The sequence below is a fragment of the Peromyscus maniculatus genome, chromosome 8, assembly GCF_049852395.1.
Source record: "Peromyscus maniculatus bairdii isolate BWxNUB_F1_BW_parent chromosome 8, HU_Pman_BW_mat_3.1, whole genome shotgun sequence".
Taxonomy (NCBI): Eukaryota; Metazoa; Chordata; class Mammalia; order Rodentia; family Cricetidae; genus Peromyscus; species Peromyscus maniculatus.
This window is the reverse complement of record NC_134859.1, coordinates 104,192,717-104,213,947: the sequence shown is the minus strand read 5'-3', so window position 1 is coordinate 104,213,947 and position 21,231 is coordinate 104,192,717. Positions and strand designations below refer to the sequence as shown.

The 21,231-nt window shown below is 49.1% G+C and overlaps 1 protein-coding gene across 2 annotated transcripts in view; it reads left to right on the top strand.

Annotated features, from left to right (window-relative positions):
• Nucleotides 1-342: 342 nt before the first annotated feature.
• Nucleotides 343-21,231, top strand: part of Ube2o (ubiquitin conjugating enzyme E2 O) — a 46,456-nt gene continuing 25,567 nt past the window's right edge. The window contains exon 1 of one of the 2 annotated variants that reach the window (XM_076543783.1): nt 343-843. In XM_076543783.1, coding sequence (XP_076399898.1) covers nt 415-843 — 429 coding nt within the window. In that variant the 5' untranslated portion in view covers nt 343-414. The remainder of the gene's footprint in view (nt 844-21,231) is intronic. The other variant, XM_076543782.1, reaches the window with a different exon arrangement.

Here is a 21,231-nt window from a genome sequence, read left to right as displayed (position 1 = left end):
CTACCTCTGCCTCCAAGAGTTGGGATTAAAGGCATGTGCAACCACCAACCGGCTTAATTAAAAAATAAAAAGTTGTTGTCAGCCAGGTGCGCAGTCTCCGCCCCTCTACTCCTCTGTGGCCACTGCCCTTGCTTCCACCCCGGATCCTGCCTCTTAATTCCCTGCCGCCCTGCCACGCCCCGCGGCAGTCCTTCCGCCGACCCAAGCATCTTCAGCGTCCCCTAGCGACCGGGCGGCGGCTCCTAGCAACAGCATCCCAGCGCCCTAACGACGGCGGCACGCAGGCCCACGTCAGCGCGCTCGGCCCCGCCCCCGCGCCGCCGGCCCCGCCTCCCCGCGCTTAGGCTGCTGCCGCCGCTACTGCCGCCGCTGTAGCAGTCGCCGCCGCCCGAGAGAGACTCGCGCAGAGCAGTTATGGCGGATCCCGCAGCGTCCGCGCCCGCACCCGCACCCGCTCCCGCCCAGGCCCCGGCCGCCGCCGCCGCCCCGACCCCGACCCCGGCCGCAGCCCCCGCCGCCGCCGCCCCGCCGCCCGCGCCCGCCACGGACTCGGCCTCAGGGCCATCCTCCGAATCCGGCCCCGAAGCGGGCTCGCAACGCCTGCTGTTCTCTCACGACCTAGTGTCGGGCCGTTACCGCGGCTCGGTGCACTTCGGGCTGGTGCGCCTCATCCACGGCGAGGACTCGGACTCGGAGGGCGAGGAGGACGGCCGCGGCAGCTCGGGCTGCTCCGAGGCCGGGGGCGCGGGCCACGAGGAGGGCCGGGCCAGCCCGCTGCGGCGCGGCTACGTGCGCGTCCAGTGGTACCCGGAGGGCGTCAAGCAGCACGTAAAGGAGACCAAGGTGAGGCGGGCCGGCGCGGCCCGGAGGGCTGGCGGGGGCTCAGCGCTCGGTGCACCGTCATCGCACCGGCCTGGGCGCGCACGCCGGCGGGGCTCCCGGCTCGGGGCGAGGGGAGGGGCCTTGCGAGCGATGCTCGGCTGTGGTGTGGGCCTCGGGGTGATGGACGTGCACGGACGCCCGTGGGGACCTCCTCAGGCTCTGTCTGAGGCGTGTTCGGCTTTACACTAGTGCGGCGTTTTGCTGACACCCTCCCTCTCCAAAAAAAAAAAAAAGAGCTCCGTGCTGCATTGTGCTTCCAGAAGGGGAGGCCGTGCCGGCGAGGGCTTGGCTGTGGGCATTCCAAAACAAAGATCGAGGTGAAAACCCAAGAAGTTGAGCAGATGCTGGCAGATGAATGCGTGGTGGGGAAGCGGCCTGGCGTCTTTCTTGTTTTAACGCCGCTGCCTCCTTTGAATTGCTGCAGGGAACTTTGGAGGAAAAGGATGAACAGCCCAGAGCCATGATATTAATAGTGCTGGGGGAGATGGTGGCAGCTGCGACTGGGTGTCTTTGGACTTCTTGGGGTGGGGTGTCCTGGGCAGCCGTGGGTAGAGGAGAGGGACCAGTGGGAAAAACTGCCGGGTTTTTTCTCAACCTGGAGCTGTTAGGCAAATACCACACTCCCCCACGGTGTTGGGATGAGGCTAGTGACTGGAGCAGTTCTACAAAAGAGGTCTGTCACCATAGACCTTAAACCAGGGTTGGTTTGGAGGTCTGTTTTCCTGAGTGTGATTTCTACCAGTGAGGCTCTCCCAAACACATTTTTATCTCTCAGCTCTCCCTCTCCTGCCCAATCAGGAGACATTTCTAAGCATGAATCAGGCCTGCCTCGTTTTAGGTCCCTGGAAGGTGAGAGGTCTGATCTTGCGGGATGCTTTTAATTCATTAATTTTTTTCAGTGCTAAAGGTTGAACCCAGGTCCTTGATACTAGACCTGTGCTTTTCCACAGAGCTACATCCTCAAACTATTTTACTTTTTTTTTTTTCTGGTTTTTTTCAAGACAGGGTTCCTCTGTAGTTTTGGTGCCTGCCCTGGATCTTGCTCTGTAGATCAGGCTGGCCTCAAATTCACAGAGATCCACCTGGCTCTGCCTCCCAAGTTCTAGGACATACCACCCGGCCATTTTACTTTATTTTGAGAGTAAATCATGCCAAGTTGTCCAAGCTGGCCTGGAAATTTTGATATTTCCACAGCTGCTCTAGTATGGGGGAATTAAAGGAGCCACCACCAAACCCATCATGGGAGGCTGCTTAGAAGTTAATCTAGGGCCTGATGTGTCCCTTGCCTGTAATCCCAGCACTCGCTAGTTGAGGCCAGCCTGGTCTACATAGTGAGTTCCAGGACAGCCAGAGCTACATAATGAGGGGGAAAAAGTTAATCTGGGGTTTTCATACTGGGAGAAAGAGACAGCAGAGGACTATGGCTTCATGCCCTGCTGAGAAGGGAGACTGCGGGTGGGGAATGAATGACGGGAGCCCAGGGAGGGAAAGCCCCACTCCTGAGTTCTAGTTACTGTGCAGGGGTGATTGCTGACACCGGCATCTCTTTTATTACCAAGTGTGCATCCACAGGCACAAATCCACACACACCTCAGATTCTCAGAAAAAGAAATAGGGCAACAGCTCCTCCGATTCTTAAGAAAACAGAGTTTGTTCGCAAAAATGTTTGGGAAATAACCCATTCTGAGACAGAATGCCTATTAAAAATGGTCGGTGCGGGCCGGGCGGTGGTGGCGCACGCCTTTAATCCCAGCACTCGGGAGGCAGAGCCAGGCGGATCTCTGTGAGTTCGAGGCCAGCCTGGTCTCCAAAGCGAGTTCCAGGAAAGGCACAAAGCTACACAGAGAAACCCTGTCTCGAAAAACCAAAAAAAAAAAAAAAAAAAAAAAATGGTCGGTGCTATGTGGGGAAAATGTCTGCGTTGTGTTGCCGGTGGTTTTCTGAGAGGTTCAGAAAATCCATTCCGTCACCCAGCTTCTCCAGAGGTTTCTGACTCCAGCCCTGGCTCAGGGAGCCAGGCCCAGCTCTGCCGCCGGGCCCCGCCATTTCTCTCAGTGTTTCTGTTCATCGTCACTTGGGCGGTTAACTTTGTTTACAGCTATTGTCCCTCTGCCTCCCCCAACATACGTAAGAAAATTGGACCAAAATTTGACCTGAAAAGCCTATTTTGGAGTTACGCAGAAAACAACTTTAAAAGGCTTCTGTTTGGGTAGCTTTTGAAGTGCATCGGAGCCCATCTTATGGCTCTGGTAGTGTTTCCTCTACTATGGCAATTTTTGTAGCTTCTGGCAAAAGGATTCCAAGGAACGGAGGTCTGAGTATCCACTCACTGCAGGTTGCTAAGGACTAGGGAGTAGATGTTTTAGAGAGGGTGTACATTTATAGGTATCTGCTGTCTGTCACCATGAGCTACAGATAACAGAAGTGGATTCTGGGATCTTACAGTACTTTGTTTAGGGAGTTTATCCTCCCCTCCCCCACCTTACTCATCCTACCAACAGGATGACTGTGTGCTGAAAAGGTTTGAGTGTCATCATGAATCTGGTTATGTTATTGGCAGAATAAAATGGCTGGATTTCTCTGTAGCCTTGGCTGTCCTGGAGCTCACTATGTAGACCAGGCTGGCCTCAAACTCATCTGCCTGCCTCTCAAGTCCCGGAGTTAAAGATGAACACCAACACACTCCTTTTTTTTTGTGAAACAAGGTTCTCTATGTTGCTCTGGCTGTCCTGGAACTCCCTGTATACCAGGTTGGCCTGGAACTTACTATGTAAACTCAGAGATTCTCCTGCCTCTGCCTCCCAAGCGCTGGGATTAAAGGCGTGCGCCACTGCACCTAGCATCACCCAATGTTTTAGTGTTTCTAGTGCTGTGATCAACACCATGACCAAAAGCAAATTGGGAAGGAAAAGGTTTATTTCAGTTTACAGCTTATAGTTTAAGCATCCAGGAAGTCGCAGAGATCTGCCACCTGAATGTTGGGATTAAAGGCATGCACCACCATTGCTTGTTTTTTTTTTTTTCTTTTTCCTTTTGACAGTTATTGGAATAGTTTTACCGTGTCTATATGGAGTATTCCTTACACCATGGGGGTATTTTTGTAGTTTATTACATGTTCAGTTCGAGAATATGAGTGAGACTTAATACTAGTGTCCCTTCCCCTGGATTTCACTCTCACCCAGGCTGCTAAGACACTGTATTGTAGCCAAGCTGGTCTGAAACTCACTATCCTCCTGCCTCAGCTTTCTGAATAGCTGGGATTTCAGTGTGTACTGCCATGTCTGACTTAATACCTCCCTCCCTTTAAAAAGATTTGTTTTTATTTTTAATTGGTGTGTGGGTGTGTATATCTGTGTAGGGTTATGTGAACTGCCTGACATGGGTGGTGGGAACTGAACTTGGGTCCTAGAAGAACAGCAAGCACTCTTAACTGCGGAGCCATCTCTCCAGTCCTAATACTTTTCTCTAAATGTAAGTTTTTAGTGAACATATTTAGAAAGAAAGATGGAGATAGGCAGCAAGCCCTACTCCCTTCTTGTCCCCTCAGTGTAACTGAGCAGTAGAGATAAAGTTGCTGCTTCCTGGAGCATGGGATTTATGTTGTGTTCCTGAAGCTCTTAGCAGCCAAGCTTAAGCTTCTTTAGAACTTAAAAAGCAGCCAGGTGTGGTTGGGCACACCCTTAGTCCTGGCACTCTTATCCTTGCACACCTTTAGTCTTAGCACTCTTCATCTCTGAGTTCTAGGCCAGCTTGGACTACATAGTGAGTTCATGACAGCCTGGGCTACATAGAGAGACCCAGTTGTTGTTGTTGTTTTTTAGAGACACCCTCCACCTCCCCACCCCCTGAAAAGGAACTTAAGCAAACAGCCAGAGGCTCTCCTGGGCTCTTCTCCCCAGCTTCCTGACCAGCCTGGTGGCCCATTCCTTGGCTCCAAACTTCTCACCTAGTCTCTGTGGAGGCTTGCCCTTTCCCCAGCTCATCCTTTGAGTACCATCCTGAAATGAAGCCAGAGGCCATCAGCCCCTTACTGACCTGAACCCTGCTAGACAAAGTGGTCTTCCTTGTCGTCACCTGTGATGCTGGGACAGCGCAATCCTGTGAGGACAGAGTCCAGCTGTAGACTGTCAATGAGCCCAAGTTCAAGATTCCTTCTGGTGGTGCTTGTTCCAGCTTTTTTCCTTTCTCTTTTCCCCCACCCCTACTTCCTTCCTTCCTTTCTTCCCTTACTAGGGTCTCATGTCACCCATACAGCCCTCAAACTCACCTTGTAGCAGAGGTTGACTTTGTACTTCTGGTCCTCCTGCCTCCCCTTCCCAAGTGCTGGGGAGGCCGGCAGGTGTGTGCCACCACACACCACTGGGGCTTTCCCACCTCTTGTGTGTTGTCTTTTAAGTTGCTGGAACACTTAGTGTCTCTCAGATTCGAGACACGGTGTCTCTAAATTCAAGCTGCCTGCTATTACACTGCCTTTGTGAGACTCTGTGTGTGTGTGTGTGTGTGTGTGTGTGTGTGTGTGTGTGTGAGTGAGTGAAGCTCCTTGATGACAGGTCCCTCCGGAATTGGCTTTGCAGTTTATTTTTGGTTCCTACTCAGGCCAGCATTTCCATGGGGAAAGCTATTTAGGTGTAGCATCATAGCCCAAGAAGTTTGTCTCACTTGTCCAGGTGCGGGGGCCCATTAAAAGGAATTGTTCTTAGTGATGTAACAGGAAGGAGTTATGTAAGGTTAAAGCAAGATGCAGGACTAAGTGCTTCTAAATTGCATTTTATTCAGATAGGATCACAGCTTGGAGACTCTTAACAGCTGTCCTGTGATTTTATTTTGTCCCTTGATTTTCCCTCTTCTAACTCCTTGGCCTTGAGGCCACAATTGTGTCTCTGTGTGGTAATTGCCTGACTCAAGGGCACTTTGACCAGATGAGGGATGTGTGTTTGTACTGCAGTTGGAAGTCAAAACCCTTGGGTGTTCCTCTGGCTAGCACCTGCTCTGATTGACCTTGGCTAAATCATTGCCTCATCTCTTCAGTGGGAAGTGAGGTGACTCTCTAGCCCTGGAGTGAGCCTGCACTCACTGGTGGAGTGGTCGGAGTGGGGTGGCCACTTGATCATTCAGATGTTGTTCTCATTAGTGCAACATCACCTCTCTGGAAAGCTTGTTTCAGCGGCGTGAGTGAAGGTGATAAGTGTGACTTTGGGGGCCTTTTTTTTAGCAGTACTCAAGAATCTTGGGGTGTTAGGGTTGGCTTCGGGAGCCCTTTCCATCAGTGCTCGAGAACTCTTACAACTTAGTGACTGCGAGAAATTTAGCGGGGCGGTGGTGGTGCACGCCTTTAACCCCAGCACTTAGGAGGCAGAGGCAGGATGGTCTCTGAGTTTGAGACCAGTCTGGTCTGCAGAGCGAGTGCCAGGGCTACACAGAAACCCTGTCATGAAAAACCAAGGAGAGTGGGGGAAGAGAGAAAAATTTAGTAGTGCGCAGTTAAAGCAGCACCTGACTGCCTCCATCCAGGACAGACAGAACAGCTGTAGGTATACAGCTGACGTGTATGGTTCCCCAAATCTGGAGGACATCATCACTGTCAGCAGCAAGCAGCAGTGGTAGTATTTTTTGAAGCATAGTCTCACTGTGTAGCCCTGGCTACACAGTGTAAGTATGTAGACCAGACTGGCCTCCAACTTAGTGCAAACCACTTGGCTCTGCCTCCCAAATGCTGTGATTAAAGGTGTGCTCCAACTTGGCTGGAAGATCTCTTTTGAAATTTTTGAAAGATAGGTAACAAGGATGAATCTCAAGGATTAGAATGATGTTTTCGTCTTAGGATCCCAGCTCAGACCTACCCTCTTTGTTGTGCACCAGACACTCAGTGTTTTGCAGTGCTTGCTCACAGCAGCTGTCTGAGTGAGATGCTGTTATTGACTCCATGGTTCATAGGAGAAAAGTGAGAGCTGTCCAAGTGGAGGGACCTGCAAACTGGCTGAAGGAAATGTCATTTGTTCTTACCTGAGACTGTAAAGGTTTGGGATTCAGCCATGCTTGTGTACATACAGGAACCACAAACGGGGTTGCCACAGCCATCCAGTTGCTGAATATGAAAGCCTTAGTGGGATAGGGAGTGGCCCCGACTGAACATGGTTGCATGATTCCTATGTCTTTTATTATTCCTATAATAAAAACCTGGAGCCAGATATTGGGAAATGCTGAAAGATCAGAGAGACAAAGGAACAAACCACAGGCACTTCTCACCTTGCCAGCTCTACGAATCCTCAGACTGAATGCCTCTGAGTCCTCAGCCGAAAGGTCCTCTAGTTCCTATCTCCTCATGTTTTATATGCTTTTCTCCGCACAGCCACATCAACTTTCTATCTCAACCTTCCTAGTGCTGGGATTAATGGCATGAGTGCTTCCCAAGTACTGGGGTTAAACGTGTGTGCCATTACTGCCTGCTCTGTTTCTTTCCTGGACTGGATCAATCTCATGTAGCCCAGCATGGCCTTGAACTCACAGAGATCATGTTGAATGACTCCAGCACTAGCCTGACTCAGTTCAGCACTGAGTACCACCTTCCCACTGGAGCAAGCAAGAGGGCGGACACTCAGTAGTTGCCACCTCTGTATCCCTGAAAACCATCAACAATGGAACTACAACCCGACCTGCTGCCCCTCTACTGCTGTCATTGTCACCCTGCTTCTGGGAGTCTGACTTTGAATCGGGGCAGGAAAGAGTCCTTGGGGAGGCTGAGGTCCACCTCAGTTCCTTTCCTTCTCTCTGTCCCCTGTTCTGCTTTAGGACATGGAAAATGTTTTTGTGTCTCCCCTGCTTCATTGATGTCCTTGCCCTTTTTTGTGTGTGTGAGGAGGGAGGTTTCAAGACCGGGTTTTTCTGTGTAGCCCTGGCTGTCCTTGAACTCTATAGAGAGGCCAGTTCAAACTCAGAGAGATCCGCCTGCCTCTGCCTCCTCAGTGCTGGGATTAAAGACGTCCACCACCACCACCACCACCACCACCACCACCACCACCACCACCACCACCACCACCACCACCACCTGGCACTAAACCTTGCTTTTTTTCTCTTCCATTTTCCTGTTTAATCAAGAACTCGGGCCGGGCGTGGTGGCGCACGCCTTTAATCCCAGCACTCGGGAGGCAGAGGCAGGCGGATCTTTGTGAGTTCGAGGCCAGCCTGGGCTACCAAGTGAGCTCCAGGAAAGGCGCAAAGCTATGCAGAGAAACCCTGTCTGGAAAAACCAAAAAAAAAAAAAAACAAAAAAAAAAAATCAAGAACTCGGTGGCATACACCTTTAATCTCAGAGGCAGAGGCAGGCAGATCTCTGAGTCTGAGACCATCCTGGTCTACAGAGTGAGATCTAGGACAGGCACCAAAACTACACAGAGAAACCCTGTCTTGAGGGGAAAAAAATTTACCCTATCTTTTTAAAATGGAAAAACTGCTCTCTCTGTTCCCTCTCTGCTCTCTGCTCTGCTCCTTTTCCCCCTCCCCTCTCCTCAGGTCTGGCTCCCCTCTCTCTCCCCCTCTTTTCCACTCAATAAATCTCTAAAAGAAAAAAAAAAATGGAAAAATTGCCAGGTGGTGGTGGTGGTGGTGGTGGTGGTGGTGGTGGTGGTGGTGGTGCACGCCTTTAATCCCAGCACTCGGTAGGCAGAGGCAGTGAGTTCGAGGCCAGCCTGGTCTACAAAGCAAGTTCCAGAACAGCCAAGGCTACACAGAGAACTGTCTTTTACTATTTTACACACCACTGGGCCTCATGGAATCCCCTGGAACCTATTTGGGGCCCACATTTAAAAAAAAAGAAGTGCGGTTATCACATGTAATGTGAATGACACAGGCACATGCTCAGTGTCAGCTGCCCCTGGTGGTCCCCTCCCTCCGAGTGGAGTCAGGTCCATTGCTGTGGGTTCTCCTGGGACAGTATGATCTGAGCTCCTGTTTTGGTCCCTAGAAGTTCCGAGAGTCACTCCTGACTGGCCTGTCCTGGGGTGAGGTGGGACCACTAACTGAACTTGGCAATCTAAAGTGGGGAAGGCAGCACTTCGTTAGGAAGGGTTAGAAAGCTGACCAGCTGAAGGGGCACTGTCCCTGTGCTTACTCAATAGGAGCTTGGTACTTTTGAATGTAGCTCTTTCCCCAGGCTCTGCCTACTGGGGTGGAGGGCGGGGTCAGGACTTCTGTGGAGCCTCCTTGCAGACCAGGAGCGCGCATTCAGAACCCCTGTATCTGGCACCTCAGCCAGCCCCAGGGGTCTATTAGGAACTACCTGATCTGTGACTACAGACAGGGAAGAGTCAAGTGCTTGCTTGATTGTGTGTGTGTGTGTGTGTATGTGTGAATAAAATTGAATCATAATGGCTGTTTGAATTTATCTATTCCAGCGTTTTTTTGCCCTTCAGCTCAGGGTGACTGTGTTGAATGAAACCTTGGTCACGTGTGTCCAGGTTGCCCAGAGTCCTAGACAAATGTGTGCGGTGTTCTTCAGGGAAGGATAATTCAAAGCTAGTTTCCATGATTTAGTGGACCTCCCTCCTCCTACCTTTGGCCTTTCATCTGGCCTCTCACACACAGTAGGAAAACACTATGCTCCTCACAAGGACCCAGTCAGCAGTAAATATGGAATGGCCACCGTTAAGGCGTTAAATCTGGTTGGTTATAATATGACAGGCATTTTCAAGGTTTTTGCCTGTTTCAAAAGACTGCAGCAGCAGCAGCATTTACTGCTCTACAGCTGGGCCACGGGACTGAGACACTTGCTGTGTCATTTTTGGTTCAACCTGATAACATGACCACATCTGGGAAACAGTCTGACTGTGGCAATTTAAAGGTTTAAAAAAAAAAAAAAGATACTGAGTCATGCTTGGGGGTTGGGGGAGAGCCAGTCAGCTCTACCCAACCAGCCCAGAAAGATGAAAACATAGCTAACACTGACAGAGATTTCCTGCAGGCTCCCTCAAAGAGAGTGTCCTTCATTTGCATACTGCAGCAAGAACCTGGGCTCTGGCAGGCTTGCTGCCTGTCTCATTTCTGAGCCTTTGTGAGAGCCGCTGCTGGGATGTGCAGGGTTGCCGAAGCAGCCTTGACGGCTTTCTCCCCGGCTTGTGTGACTGCTGGCCCCTGAAGGCTAGGTGGGAAGTTTACAGGCACACAACTGTGTGTCTCTCCAAAGCATCAGGCTTGGCATATGTGATGCTGGAAGCATCTCATATTTGTCTGCTTCTGCTTAATGACTTAAGGGACTTTGAGGACTCTGAAGGTTGATGACATCATCTTTTAGCCAAGGGAAAAACCTCTCTTCCCTGCTTCTGGGGCATCCCAGTCCTGTGCTGGTGGAAATGATAGTCTCCCATTTCTCATGACCTCCCACCTTTGGCCTTCCATCTGGCCTGTCACACTGGATGGGATGGCTCCCCAGAGGTCATAGGTGACTGGGGAGTTCCTGGTTTGCTGTCTAGTCACTGTCCTCCTTTAGGCCTGTTGATGTTAATGAATGTGGTCAGCTCAGCTCTCTCTCTCTCAACATTTGTTTTGTGTTTATATGTGTGTGGGCACGTGTGCTGCGGAACACATTTGGAGGTCAGAGGACAACTTGGGAGAGTTGGTTCTCTTCTCCTACCATGTGGGTCCCGGAATCAAACTCAAGGTTGTCAGCCTTGGCAGCAAGCTCCTTTACCCCTTGAGCCATCCCAGCAGCCCCGATCATGCCCTTGGAGACTTCTTCTGTGTGCTCTCATTGTATCTGACTGTCCCAAAGTTTTCTTTTTTCTTCCCCTGAGGCCTTCCCCAACCTCTCTTCTCTGCTCTCCTCTCCTCTGTTCTGTTCTGCTCTCCTCTCTTCTCCTCTGCTCTCCTCTCCCTTCCTAGGTCCTAATGCATCTGGTACCTGCCTCTGGATGAGTACCACATCTGCATCGCCTTCCTAGCTTCCTGCTGAAAAGCCCTGTCAAGCCACCTAGCACCTCAGACTAGATGGGTGTGAAGTCTTGTGATCTGACTGCCCTCCCTTCCCCCAAGTGTGAGGCATTAAACCCCCCCCCCCCAGCTTTTTAATATGAAAACACTTCAGACATTGAGAAGAGCTGAAAGACTAGACCCTGATTACTAATTGCCAGCCACCGTGAGTCAGCAGCTGCTGTCACTCTGCCATCTGGCTTCATCTGTGTGTATGAAATGCTTCCTTGGGAGCCACTTCGGAGTTGGGCGCAGACACGATGGCAGTACACTGTCAGTGCCTAGGCTCGCGGCTCCTGGCAGTCAGAGCGTTGCCACCCTTATAAAGTCTCTCCACCCAGTGCTTAGCCCTTTGCTGTCGGATTGTTGAACCATCCTTTGTTTCCTGGGCCTGCTTTTCTTTACTCCCCTTCTTTGTTTACTTGGGATTGAACCCATGGCCTCATGCATGTTAGGTGAGTGCTCTCACACTGTAGCCTCTCATTACTTTTGATTCTGACACAGGCTCTTACTAAGTTGCCTGGGCTGGGCTTGAGCTGACCCCGTAGAATCCGCCCCAGTGCTGGCTCAGTTTCTGGAGTAGTTGGTACTACAGACCTGCCCACCACGTCTGGCAGCTTGCTCACTTCTTCCCTAGATCCTTGGCTTGTTCCTTTCCTGGGCTAGAGTGACATCTCCTGGGTCTCCCTGTCTTCAGGCTCTCCTCCAGTCCAGACAACTTCAGGTTGACCTGCAGGTGACTACTTACACTCTCAGAGCCGCCTTGCCCAGCTGAGGTGTCCCACGCGTCCGTCCTTCCTTCTCAGTTGTCCACAGCCAGTCTGACAGCTTTCCCCAGTTCACAAGTGCTCCAGTGCCCCAGGGCTCACTGGCATTCCTTCTTGTGAAATAAGGATAGCAAAAGAGCTGCGTCTGCAGATGCTTAGGAAACATGAGGGCCAGCACTTACTCCTTCCAACTTATTCATGAAGACTCTCCAGTATTCGTCATTTGTTTTCTTCCTTTTCTTTTTTGGTGGTGGCCTCGTACAAATCTAATAAGCACTCCACTACTGAGCTATCTCTGTAGATACCCTCCATCTTCAGTGTCTTGTGCTGGAGCTGTGCCCCTTGCCTGCCCCTCATGCCAGCTCTTCTCTCTTCTTAGTTGGCACATTGATCGTGTCATTTATTACCCAGACTGGGCTCCTTAAAAGCACTATGAAGAATTACTCCAGGCCCAACCCACATGAGTATCCTAATACTTAGAGCATAGTCATAAGACACCATATTGCAGTTTAGTATTTTGGTGGCTTCCATCACGAGGCTTGCAGGCAGAGTACATATGTAGTGGGCTAGGACAGAGCTAGATTTAGCTCTGTCCTGTCAGAAACAGACATCCTGCCCACAGCCTCCCAGGACAGGCTGGGTGAGAACCGAGGATGTCCCATCCAGAGGAAAGTCACCTGTTTGCTGCTGTTCTGAGTTACCTTCCAGCCTCTCAGCAGCACTCCGCAGAGTGACTCTGAACACATCCGGAGTTCTTGTTCCTGGAGTAACTGCTTGGAGTGACTCTGAACACATCTGGAGTTCTTGTGCTTGGAGTAACTAAGTTATGGTTAAGTTGTAGTAACTTGAGGTTAAGCATGTGTGTTTCCTCCTTGATCCGTGTGACTCCTTTGCACAGCTCGGGTCTTGTGTGCTGCCTGCATGGACACTCTGGGGAGTGGTCAAGAGCACAGACTGCAGTTGTACTGATTATGGCAGGCCTGCCGCTTGTGAGAAGTTCAAAGCCGTGTTAAACATGGATGTGCCGGGCGGCGGCGGCGGCGGCGGCGGCAGACGCCTTTAATCCCAGCACTCGGGAGGCAGAGGCAGGCGGATCTCTGTGAGTTTGAGGCCAGCCTGGGCTACCAAGTGAGTTCCAGGACAGGTGCAAAGCTACACAGAGAAACCCTGTCTCGAAGAAAAAACAAAAAACAAAAAAACAAAACAAAAAAACATGGATGTAACCACCACAGTTATCAGGGTGTCCGCAGTGGAGGAAGTGAGGGAAGTGTGAATGAACACAGCCTAGGCTAGCTCTAGGCAAATGCACCTGCCTGCACATGGGCCTCTTCAGTGTAGATTGCTCAGTAGGTCTAACAAGTTCCAGTGATGCTTCTGTTAGCCGGGCCCGCCCTCTGATCACACTGATGACATGTGGGTCCTTCAAAGCCCCATGGGTTCAGAGGTTCACTTTTTAAACCTTCTACCCAAGTTTTAGTGTGCAATTGATTTTTGAGTATTTCTTTTTCCCACTGAGAAGGAGGGAGAGAGGGAGGGAGAGAGAGAATGCGTATGTTAATAAGCCAGAAATCATCAAAAGGTGGCCACCAAAGACTGGCTGACTAGGTAAACCTAATGACTACTATATCTTTCTCCTCCCTCTGCTATTGCTGCTGCTGGCAGTTATTAGTACATGATGCTTGCTCGTTTAGGGTGAAAATACAAGGTTTCTGAGTGTGATGCAAGCACTCCAAGAGGAGATGATAGTTGTTTTACTAGACTTGCTCTTGTATAAAGCCTGGCTCAGTGAGCTGCTGCTGGGGGACACAACTTTCTACATGCCGTCTCCCCCAAAGTGGCTGGTCTCTATTTTAGAGATGGAGAGAAACCCAGAGAGTGTTTGTAACTTGCCCAAGGTCAGATAGCTAGCCCAAGGCAGAATCCAGATTTGAACCCAGGCCTGTTTGTGCTACTAAAGTGAAGAGTTGACACTACTAGCTAACTTCTCTTGCTCTGGGCCAGATGGCTGCAGGGAGAAGACACTCTCTGCCCTCTAGACCAGGGACCAGCAAGCTTTTTCTGGAAGGGGCTGATGATAAATGTTAGGCTTATGGGCTTCACTGTCTTCCATCACCGATCCTCAGTTCTGCACATAAGCACTTGGGGATGATAACCAAATGAATAGTCAGACAGAGTTCCAGTAAAACTTTATCTCACAGTTGTTTTGTTTTTGAGAAAAGGTCTCACTACATATCACTGGTTTAGGGAGGTTTGCTGGGGAGGGAGTGCGTACCTGCATGTAAGGCTGCAGGAGCTAAGCCCATGTGAAGGTGCAGTTCACATTCAGTGGTGTAGGAGCTTGGGGTAGGAAGAATGTCATGTAAATATACCTTTAGCCCTTGAAAGAGAAGAGCGTGGAACAACAGTGGCAGCTGGAAGGGCAGCTGGAGCAGGAGTGCATGTAGGGTGCTGGAGAAATGGTCTGTTCAGCTGTTCCAAACACATGGCTGAGTGTGACGGCGCATGCCTATAACCCCAGTACTTGAGAGGCTGAGGCAAGAGGGTGGAGAGTTTGAGACCAGCCTGAGCTTACATAGCCAGACCCTATCTCAAAAAAGCAGAACAAAACTTAGACATCATAATTTCTTTAACCTAAAAATTACTGTGGACCTCAGTGGAGTTTTATTCTATGAGTTGCATCTCTGAAGGCTTTGGCATGCAAGGCATTAAAATAAATTTTAGAACACAAGGATATCAGACACAATTTCCATCAGCCATAAAAGCAATGACATCATCACACGTGGATCTATGAGAAGATGAGAGCGAAAAGGTGAATAACATCTTAATGTTAGGAGAACGTTTTGGCCCCAGCCTTCCTAAAGGGATCTCAGGGACACTGGACTGTTTAGAGAACTGAGCTAGAAGTGGAATGGAAGGAGAGAGCTGCTAAGAGATGCTGGTCCTGACCACAGATAACGGGACTCCATCCCCATGCACATGTTCTGCTCTAGGCACAGCTGGAAGGGTTTTCTAAGATGTTCACTTTAAAGCATTCTTTAATTACTGTTTGTTATGTTCGTGTGTTTTGGTCGCATACACCACTTATGTGCCTGGTACTCTCAGAGGCCAGATTTCCTGAAACTGTAGTTACAGACAGGAATCAGACCGGTGCCTTCTCAAAGAGCGGAAGTACTCCTAACCACAGAGACATCTCTCCAGCTCCATGTCCACTTTCTTTTTGTTTTTGTTTTTTGTGTGTGTGACAGGGTTTCTCTGTAGCTTTGAAGCCTATCCTGAAACTCACTCTGTAGACTAGGCTGGCCTTGAACTCACAGAGATCTGCCTACCTCTGCCTCCCCTTCGCTGGGATTAAAGGTGTGCGCCACCATTGTCCATTCCTGTTTACTTTCCTAAGCCTTCTTGCCCAAGCTCAGTGAAGCAGGTAGTGTTATTATTTTACAGATGAGGACAAGTCTGGGGCCCTGCTCAAGGTCATGAGTCTAACATGGAAGAACTTAGGTTAAATCTGGGCAGTGTCCCCAAGCTACCTAGTCAGCTGTCCCTTAAAAGACTTTGCAACCTGCTTGCTCTGTGGCATGCAGGTCTTTGAGTAACAGACTGGGGAGCCAGTGAGGCCCCACTGCAGAGGGGCAGTAGATGACCTGACGTGGCTGACTGTGAATTAGTAGCCAGCTGGAGAGTGTGCAGACAGGAAACTTCTGCAGTGCAGATGAGCTGTCTTAGGGCATTTCACGGGCATGACTTTGCATGTGCGCCAAGCGTGGAGTGTTGAACGGGTTGGATTTTAGAATAAAATGACCCCAACTGTGAACCAGCAACTTAATCAGAAGCCGGGGAGGAAAGCCTGTGTTGACTTAGGATAGACTGGAAAGGCTTTCCCAGGTTAACTTTACTGATGCTCTTTAACTTGAGGCCTAACTCCCCAGTGAGAACCTAAGACCGTGATAAAAGCTTTGAGAGTGAGCAGTGGGCAGAGAGGAAGACAGGGCCATGAGAAGGTTTGTCAGATGGAGACCATGGAAGGCATTTGGGGAGTAGCAGGTGTCCCTGCCTGGCACAGAGTTGAGGCTGGAGTGCTGGGGCATGGGGAACAGCGCAGACAGAGCAGTGGTCATAGTTACGCCAGTGTTTCCAAGGATCACAGAGATGAGGTGCCGTTTTGTTCTAACGATGGTAAAATATTGAAGTAAACACAGCAATGTGTGCCTTCCTAGAGTCACGCAGATGGACCCGGCCATCTCAGCTTTTTTTTATCATCCTGTCTGGGACCTGGTCTCCCTCAGTCAAATAAACTCCCCTAATCTCTCAAAGATTTTTCACTTTTAGAGAAGCCCTTTATAAAAGTAGGCTTTAGCCTGTGACTCTAGCTCCAAGGGGATTTGATTCCCTCTGGTCCCTTCTGGTCTCTGTGCTTATCCCCTACATATACACATAAATAATCTTAACACCACCACCCCCAAACGGTCACTGTAAATACATGGTTACTGCTGTGAGATGTAGAAGAGTGACAGGGACCCAGGACTCTTCCTCCAGAAGAGTAGTGTGCACAGAAGACCAATGTGAGGACTCCTGAGTCTGTGCTGGGTTTTTTTGTATGTTTGTGTGCTTGTTTATATGTGTGTGTATGCATGTGTGGGTGTGTATATGTGTATATGCATGTGTGTAGGTGCGTATATGTGCATATGCATGTGTGTAGGTGCTTGGGTGTGCTGCATGAATGGGAGGCTAGAGGGTCAACATTGAGCGTTTTCCTTAATCACTTTTCCCTACCTTTTTGTTTTTGAGATGAGATCTCTCTATGTGGCCCTTTGGCTGGCTTGGAACTCTATGTAGACCAGGCTAGCGTCAAACTCAAAGAAATCTCCCTGCCTGTGCCTCTCAAGTAGTGGGATTAAAGGTGTGTACCACCATGGCAGTATAATTTTATATATGTATGTATTTTCAATTTTAAAGTATTTATTTATGTTTATGAGTGTTTTGCTTGTATGTCTGTGTACCATGTGTGCGCCTGGTGCCTGCACATATCAGAAGAGGCCATCAGATCCCTGGGACTGGAGCTACAGAGGGTTGGGAGCCACCGTGTGCATGCTTGGAATTGAACTCATGGCCTCTGAAAGAGCAGCCAGTGTTCTTAACTGTTGAGCCATCTCTTCACTCCTGAATCCAAACCTTTTTGAGATAGCGTTCAGATTTCAGAGCATTTCAAAGTTTTGGAATAAGGATGTCCAATCTGTACCCCCCCACCCCCCCAAAAATCCAAGAATCCTAAAAATTGGGCTTAAAAGTTTCCTGTAATGCAGTCACCAAGATAACTGCTTTGTATTTTATATTCCAGTGATGTTTATTTTAATCTTTTATAATATATAAAAATTCCTGCTCAGAAAAGTCTCTCGTGCTAACTGTACTCTTCTCACTCCTACTAAACTGTACAAAGTGGTGCGGTTCCAGAGGACTGGGAGCCGAGCATGCCGAGAGGGACCAAGTTTGCAGAGCCCTGGGCACTTCTGTCCCAGCCGTGGACACTGAAATGAGTGCACAGCCTCACCTTCACTGACAGGCAGACCAGAGCTCAGCCTCTGGAAGTCACCCTCTGCCTCCTGTCACCTGTGTGCTCCTCCTGCTATCGGGCTGTTGGGCAGCACATCTGCATGTTTTGAAGTATCCTGCTTGTTTTTTCCAGTAATGGTTGTGGCATTCCTACTGCAGTTCCCTTCTGAAGGGCTGTTGCAGTGTGCAGGACCTTTGCTCTAGTGGGGTGCAGTGGGGTCAGTGTTCTCAAACATGCAGACAAGCGCTTGGCACTAGTTAGAAAAGAAGTAAGTGACTCTGGTCTTTCATTTCCCATAAGACTCCTGAGATGGAGGTTCATTGCAAAGGTGTGTGTGTGTGTGTGTGTGTGTGTGTGTGTGTGTGTAAGTGTAAGGCTTCTGTTTCAAAAATAGCAACGTTAGTATGTTTATGAGTGTATATGTGTGTGTATGAGGTCAGGAGCATGTATGTGTAGAATCAAAGGTCATCTTATGTCTTCCTGAATCATTCTCTACCTTATGTCCCAGACAGGCCTCTGACTATTGTAAGGTTGAGGATCTAGTGAGCTGTGGAGTATGAACTCAGTCCTCATGCTTATCTGGCAGGCACACTACTGACTGAGCTGCCCACCCACCTCCTAGAAAAGCATCTTGAGAGGACTTCTGCTGAAAGCATACAATGTCCTTAGAGAGGGACTAACTCTGGTCTGTCTCCTTGGATCTGTTCAGATGGTCTCACAGCTTAAAGAATAGGGGACTAACTTCATTGACATTATACTTTTTTACTTTTATAAAGATTTACTTATTTATTTAGTGTACACTGGGGCTTTTGCTTGTATGTATGTTTGTATGAGGGTGTCAGAGCTCCTGGAACTGGAGTTACACACAGTTGTGAGTTGCCATGTGGGTGCTGAGAATTGAACCTTGGTCCTTTGGAAGAGCAGCCAGGGCTCTTAACCCGCTGAGCTATCTCTCCAGACCCACATTATACTCTTTTACATCTTTGTCTTAGTTTGCTTAGGATAAATTCCCACATGGAATGGCTGGGTGCGTTAAAGACCCTTGGTTCATTTTAACTGTCATCTCAGTGGGTAGTGTCTGTTTGCAGTGCATCTCAGAGTGCCTGTTGCCTAGTATGATGGTGAGGATTTGGGGTGACATGCAGGATGCTGGGCTCATTAGCAGTATCTAGAGGGTTGGGATACAGTTGGCTAACTGTCTCCTTCACCCTGGGTCTGGTGCTGTCCTTGTACAGGATAGGTTAGTCTGTGGTACCTTGAGCTTAGGCGGTGATACAGCCCTCATGCATATGACTAGACCAGGGGGTGAAGTGAGCCAGGAGGAGCATGTGCAGATCTGTCATTGCCATGTCCACAAATAAATAAATAAATAAACAGGGAATGACAGGTTTCTGCTCCCTGAGGAATGGATAAGCTTACCTCTGAGGTGCTGAGCAGATAACCTGACCTTATGGGACAGTTAACTCTGCTTGCCTCTCCCCACTGTGGTTGGAAGCCATTTAGTATGAGTGAAGTAGTTTCGGGGAGCTACTGCTGGTTTGGCCCATGAAACTATTTTCTCACTGAGATCAGCCCCAGAACCTTTGCATGCTAGTCAAGTGCTCTACCACTGACTGAGCTATACCTGAAATTTGATATTTCTTCCTGGTGGAAACCATCAAAAGCTCATCTCTGGCTTTTTGAAATGGGCAGAGTACATTATTTGTTAATCTCTAGTCGTAAGGCTAACTTGAAATCTAAATGTTCCTGTGTCTGAATAGATACATGCAAATGGCACAGTATTCCAAAAAGCCAAAAGAGCATATTTGTCCTGTTTCTGTGACCAGGTCTGTTCTATGCATATTCTAGTGTATATATGTCTGGGTTACTTTTTGTTTTGTTTTTGTTTTTTTGTTCTTGTTTTATATGGTTTCATGTTTCTAGCTGAGCATGTTCTTAAACTTCTGATCCTCCTTCCTCTATCTCCCGAGTGCTGAAATACTGTGTCATCATGCCAGGTTTATGTAGTTTTGAGAATCTAGGCAAGAACTCTGCCCACTCAGCCCCAGCCCCCCTTCTCCCCCTGTATTTTGTGTGTGTGTGTGTGTGTGTGTGTGTGTGTTTTTCTTTTTAGGGTCTATGTAGCTCTGGCAGACCTGGAACTCACTATGTAGACCATGCTGGACTCAAAATTTCAGATCCTCTTGCCTAGGCTTCCTAAGTAGCTGGGACTCCGAGCCCACACCGCTGCTGCAGATCTCCTCTCTGCTTCATTATGCACAAAGTTTTCTGTGTAACTGTTCTACACTGTCCAGGTTAGCTTTGGATCTTGATAGCCCTGGGTCAGCTCAGACAGTTCTTTGGAGTGGATCTTTGGTTCCTATCTGCTTTGCGGATCCTGTCCCTCGGAGCCCTTCAGGTATGTTGCCTCCTTCCCTTTCCTCTCTGAAGTGTGGCTTTTTTTGCTAGTCTGCTGAGCTGGATCCAGTTTAGTGCAGCCGCAGGGAGGAGGCTGGCTCTGCTGTTTAGGGAATCCCGGGATCCCTCTTGGGGTGGAGTTTTCTCAGTGGCCTGTGGTGCCACAGATGGGGTGTGTGAATCAGGGCTATTTGAATTTGAACAGGGTGTATTTTAAAAATCTTAAGGGACCAAGTATTTCTATCAATACCCCTGCCCTTGGCCTTTTTTCCCTTCAGAATTGTTCAGCTAGTTTTCTTTCTCTGCCTTTACTTGGGTTCTGAGCATCGAAATCAAGTTGTCAGGCTTGAGCTGCAAGAGCCTTTACCCACAGCCTACACAGTGTGATAGATGTGTGATAGATCGGCCATTTGTGTATCTTCGTTAGACATGTGACTGTTTAAGTAAATTGTTTTTTGCTTTTTTTTGTTTGTTTGTTTGTGTTTATTTTAGTTTGTTTGTTGTTTTCGAGACAGGATTTCTTTGTGTAACCTTGGCTGTCCTGGAACTTACTCTGTAGACCAGGCTGGCCTCAAACTCACAAAGACCCACCTGCCTTTGCCTCCTGAGTGCTGGGATTAAAGGCGTGCAGGACTCCTTCAAAGCTGTTTTTGGCTTTTTAAAAGATTATTTTGTGTATGAGTGTTTGCCTGCATGTATATCTTGTATCATATGTATGCTTTGGATCCCCTGGAACAGAGTTACAGATGGTTGTGAGCCACCATGGGAACTGAACTCAGGTCCTCTGCAAGATCAGCCTGTGCTCTTAAGCACTGAGCCATCTCCAACTCCCACATTTTTGAATTGGATTATTTGTTTGGCCTGCTTGCTAGGCCTTGACCTTGGGATCCTATTCGTCCTTTGAGTTTGACCACTGGTGTGCAGGTGTCTTGCATTGTTTTGGTAGTTAAACCCTGTTCCTATTTATACGTACTGTTAAGATCTGAGACCTTCAGCAGCTGAATGCGTTAAGTTCCAGATCTCCCTAGCAACAGTGTTCTAGCTTTAAAACCTTGAGCTGCACATCTTCCCTGGTTCTTCCTGGACAGTGGACAGGCTTCCCAGTGTCTTGTCCCAGTGTTTGTTTGTGAAAGATAGAGATTGTGCGCCTGTCTTGTGACTTCTGTAGTTCGCAAGCATGATCCCCTTGACACAGTAGGTGGACTGTTGGTTGCCCGGCAGGAGCATAGCACTTTGGGAACACCAGTGCTCTGGGGTCGTTTGGCACTTTAATGGTCATGGAAAAGAGGACCTTGCCTGTGTGCTGTGGGTGGGAGGCCTTGAGTTTCCCCAGTATGTCTTGGCTGCTAGTTGGCCTTGTTGGAGTAGTTGTGTCACTGGGCAAACTTTGGGATTTCAGACTCACCTTATTCCCAGTATGCTTTCTGTCTTTGCTTCCTGCTGTGGGTCAGATGTTAGCTCTCAGCTGTTCTTTCGTCCATGCCTTTCCTCCGCCATCATGGACTCTAACCCTCTGAAACTGTGAGCTGGATTATACGCTTTTTAAATTGCCTTGATCATAAGGCTTTGTCACAGCAATGGAAAAGTAATCCAGAAGACAAACTTCTGGGCCAGGGTACTGACCAGAAGTGTTGCGCAAAGGTTCGTGTGCCTGCTGTGGCCAGCCATTATGGATTG